The sequence below is a fragment of the Lygodium microphyllum genome, chromosome 17, assembly GCF_053477565.2.
Source record: "Lygodium microphyllum isolate KBCC chromosome 17, Lygodium_microphyllum_v1.1.10, whole genome shotgun sequence".
Lineage (NCBI taxonomy): Eukaryota > Viridiplantae > Streptophyta > Polypodiopsida > Schizaeales > Lygodiaceae > Lygodium > Lygodium microphyllum.
The window spans coordinates 2,788,180-2,791,950 of record NC_141151.1 but is presented as its reverse complement, the minus strand read 5'-3'; the positions used below and the strand labels follow the sequence as shown (position 1 = coordinate 2,791,950).

General features: G+C 42.4%; 1 protein-coding gene across 1 annotated transcript; it reads right to left on the bottom strand.

Moving 5' to 3' along the window:
* Positions 1 to 215: 215 nt before the first annotated feature.
* LOC148021510 (uncharacterized) lies at positions 216 to 2,438 on the bottom strand. The gene is made up of 6 exons (XM_087696625.1): positions 2,217 to 2,438; positions 1,635 to 1,697; positions 1,446 to 1,535; positions 791 to 975; positions 618 to 699; positions 216 to 530 (listed from the first exon to the last, which is right to left on the bottom strand). Exons 1-6 carry the CDS (start codon positions 2,233 to 2,235, stop codon positions 520 to 522), a joined length of 450 nt encoding a protein of 149 aa, XP_087552751.1. The 5' UTR covers positions 2,236 to 2,438; the 3' UTR covers positions 216 to 519.
* Positions 2,439 to 3,771: the final 1,333 nt, after the last annotated feature.

Below are 3,771 nucleotides of genomic sequence, written 5' to 3'. Positions count from 1 at the left end.
CCAAACACAATACATCCAACCAAACATATTCCCTTGCTTACTCAATCAATGTCCCTCCTTGCTAAGCTTACTTTAACCACTAAAAACACTTCAGTAAGGCAGACCCCTTGTAACTAAATCGTTGAGCTTCAGTTAAACAGCATCAACACTAAATACTTTAAAACAAAAACAAGATGCAAGAAATGTTAACAAGATTTTCTGGAATAAGACCCATAGATAAGAATTAGATAACCTTAAGGCTCCATATGATTGAAAAATGTCTTGATTTATACCATCCTAATCATGCACTTCCCAATCCTTCGAAGCCATGTACTGTTGGAAGAAATAGGAAGGGATTTCTAAAATTTGCACAGATAACAGTCCAGCCAGGAGATACATGGTGTCTATCCTGAAGTATGGGCCAAAAGCACCCTCAATCCTACATTCTCCTAAATCAATAGGTTATCTACCCTAAAAATTCCTACTATGATCTACAAAAATATCATCTCCTCTGGGAACCCATTATTCAGGATTTCGCCATTACATCCCCGCTGCAAAAAGACAAAGCCAAGAAACCAAGCTTAGATTCTTGCATGCTTGTCAAGACAAGCAAAGAACACTCCTATCCAGCCACCAACCTGATGGGGTTTTCTTGCATTCATTTAGCATATCCAAATAAAACTGGCATTTGCTGATATCACTTCCATTCGATGTGATACACTGCAACCACAGGATTAAGACAAGCGTTACTGGAGTTAACCAGCAGCAGGAGAATATTCAAGAAAAGATGCCTCTCCATCCCACTGCTTACATCTTGAAAAGCTTTAGCCTGCTGACCACAAGAATCAGATCCAAAACTGGGAGCATTGGAAGATGCTGGTGCAGACATGGGAGCTGATGATCCAACAGTTGTATGCTCATGTTGTACTACACGGGGGCCCATTACCGCATCAACTGCCCTGTGTGCAATGGCACTTCCAGTACCAAAAGCAACTCCTGGAAAACAAGGAGTTAGAAAAGAGCCTCACTAGGAGAAGCATACTTTCACATCCCAAAATGTTTTTGACTGCAGGGAGACTCAAAACAAGACTTAAAAGGATAGCTGCAGAGTAATACCAGTGCAGTGCCAATTTAACAGTCCATGAATGACAGTCCATGCATAATGGTCCATGAATGTTAGGTCATCAATGATAGTTGATGAGTTCTATAGGTAAAGGTCCAACAGAAGAGAGGCACTCAAAACAGCCCAACAATTTCGTCAATTTCATTGCTCCAAACAATCCTTTACAATATGGTTCAACTTACGTATCTGAAAACATTTTGACTGCTCTTACAAGAAGCAGTGGCAAAGAACAGCTTAGGCCTCTAGTTTCAAAGTGGTTTCTGATGTTTCATTCCATACAGTGACTGCCCATTGCATCATATCATTACATGCTAGGGTGAAATCAAAATTTTGAGCACAGTACCATCAGCAATTGTACTCGCAATCCCTCCAAGCATGGAGCCACCACTACTGGGCTGCATTGGAGCAGGGGGGTGCGCATGGTTTGCAACAGCTGCACCAAACAAAGACTTGTTAATGCAATAGGAAGACTTCAAATGCAGCAGAAGACATTGGCAAGACTCAATAAGGGTGCTGCAAAAAGCAAACTTACCTGGAGGAGGGGATGGCGCATGGCTTTTCACAGATTTTGGTGCAGGGCGTGATGCAGACCTACCTGAAACCAGTTAGCACTAGGAATCAGAATCCAGCCAATGGAGCGCATTTTGGTTCATATTGATCAGCAATTTAAATGTGATCTGACGGCCTTGATGCAAACTCCTCCTAATCCATGCAAGAAACACATTAAAAAACGTCGCCAGATCCTTCCTACTGTTTGAAAATTATGTACAAGAAAATAAAACATGAATAAGAAATGTTGCCAAATCCTTCCTACTAATTCTAAATCATGAAAAATATGCAAGTTTGCAGAGAGAACATAAATGAGAACTGCTGCTGAGTCCTTCCTAAATGCAAATCCACATACACCGCTGCAAAACTCATGCAAAATGGAGCAACCGCACCCTTCGAAAACGCGACAGGGAATCATCAAGCGGAGTGAGCAGCGAGCGATAGATGCACACATGATTGTGAGACAGGAAGTTCCAAATGTTCTCCAAAGGAGAGCAAAACACAGACAGAGAGACAGAGAGAAGGAAAGGGGGAGAGAGAAAGACATACACACACACACACAGACCTGAGTTCTTCCGAGGCATGATTGACGGGATGCTGAGATCAGGGATTGTAAGCCTGTGCGCGTATGGCGAAGGACGACCAGGAGGTTTCGAAAAATTGAAAGAAAAATTGCGTATCGTCGCTGTATGCGATTGCGTGCGGCCTCGGTTGCTTCCTACAGCGTATGGTTCTCTCTCTCTCTCTCTCTCTCTGCCTTTCTCTAGAACATTCCTTAATATCAGCCTGTGTGTGCGTATATACCCCTTCGTTCCATGACGTCATCATCCCATGCATTTCTAGCAATACGAGGGAAGGCTAAGGGCTCTTATAAGGTTCACGAGCTTCCACTTTTGATCGTCACGAAGAAATTGGCTAAGGCCTGATGCATAGTTTATCTGTGCTTGTAAAATAATTCACATTTTGATCATTGAATATTAGGCGCTCGGCGCCTAGACTCGCCCCGGCGTGATTTTTGCGGGAGGGGGTGGGTGCTGGACACGTGGCACCCGCCCTCGTGTTTTCTTTTTTTTTGTGGGGGAGGTGGGGGATTGCCACATGGCACCCGCCCCCACCTCTCATTAACTAATAGTATAGATTATCGTTTCGCATCCTTAAAAATATAAGTGGTTGAGGTCATGAGCATACCTGGGTCACTAAGAGCTCGTGACTGTGAGCTCTACCCTTATCCTAAAATACTTCTACATTTTTATTAAAAAAGTATGGATGTCGAAGAGCTACCTAGGTTCAAGGGGCCGATACAGTGACCCAATGGTTTCCTTGTGGATCTTTCTTTATCTAAGTGAGCTATATAATATTACGATTTGTGAGCTTGCGAGGCTAGATTTCACTTGCCTTGCTTCTTTAGTGAAGAGAGAAAATGCATATTGCCATATCTCATGTACATGTTTGGGTGTCATTATGAGTTCGTGTCTAGATGTGTTTGGACATGTGAAAGTGTGGCTATGAGTTTGTTTTTAGGTGTGTTTGGACATATGAAAGTGTGTTCATGACGATTGACTTAAGCTCGTGTCCAAGTTCATTGCCAAGGCCAAGCCTAGTCATTAGAGACCCCTTACCATGTTGATTTATGCTACGGTGTGTCAAAATTCATATGTCCAACATCCTACATCCTAGCCAATATGGATGGAGCAAAGCTTGCCAAAGGTGTGATGTTGCTTAACTCTAGGTTATATGGCTCTTTTTGGGTGCATTTGCTGATCCCTACTATCAGATAGGAGCTCCAAGAGCCTATATGGCAAAGGTGTTACTAGATAGATTGACATTTGAGATCATGAGATGCTAGAACATTTAGCTTGAGTGTTAGGAAGGAGCTACTTGAATACAGTACTTTCAAAGAAAAAGAATAGGATAACTGCCCCCCTTCTTTTCAAGTAGGTCCAAATGAGATGATGAAATCCTTAGTCAATCATAAGGGCAAGTTGGTTGTTAAGACAAAAAGGGGAGAAGATATCTAGCAAGGATCCAATGCTCCTTTTTTTAAGCTCCAAGATGAATGGAGAGATCTCTATCTACATACATCATGTCATACTTGGAAGACTAGACTTAAGGATGTCTAG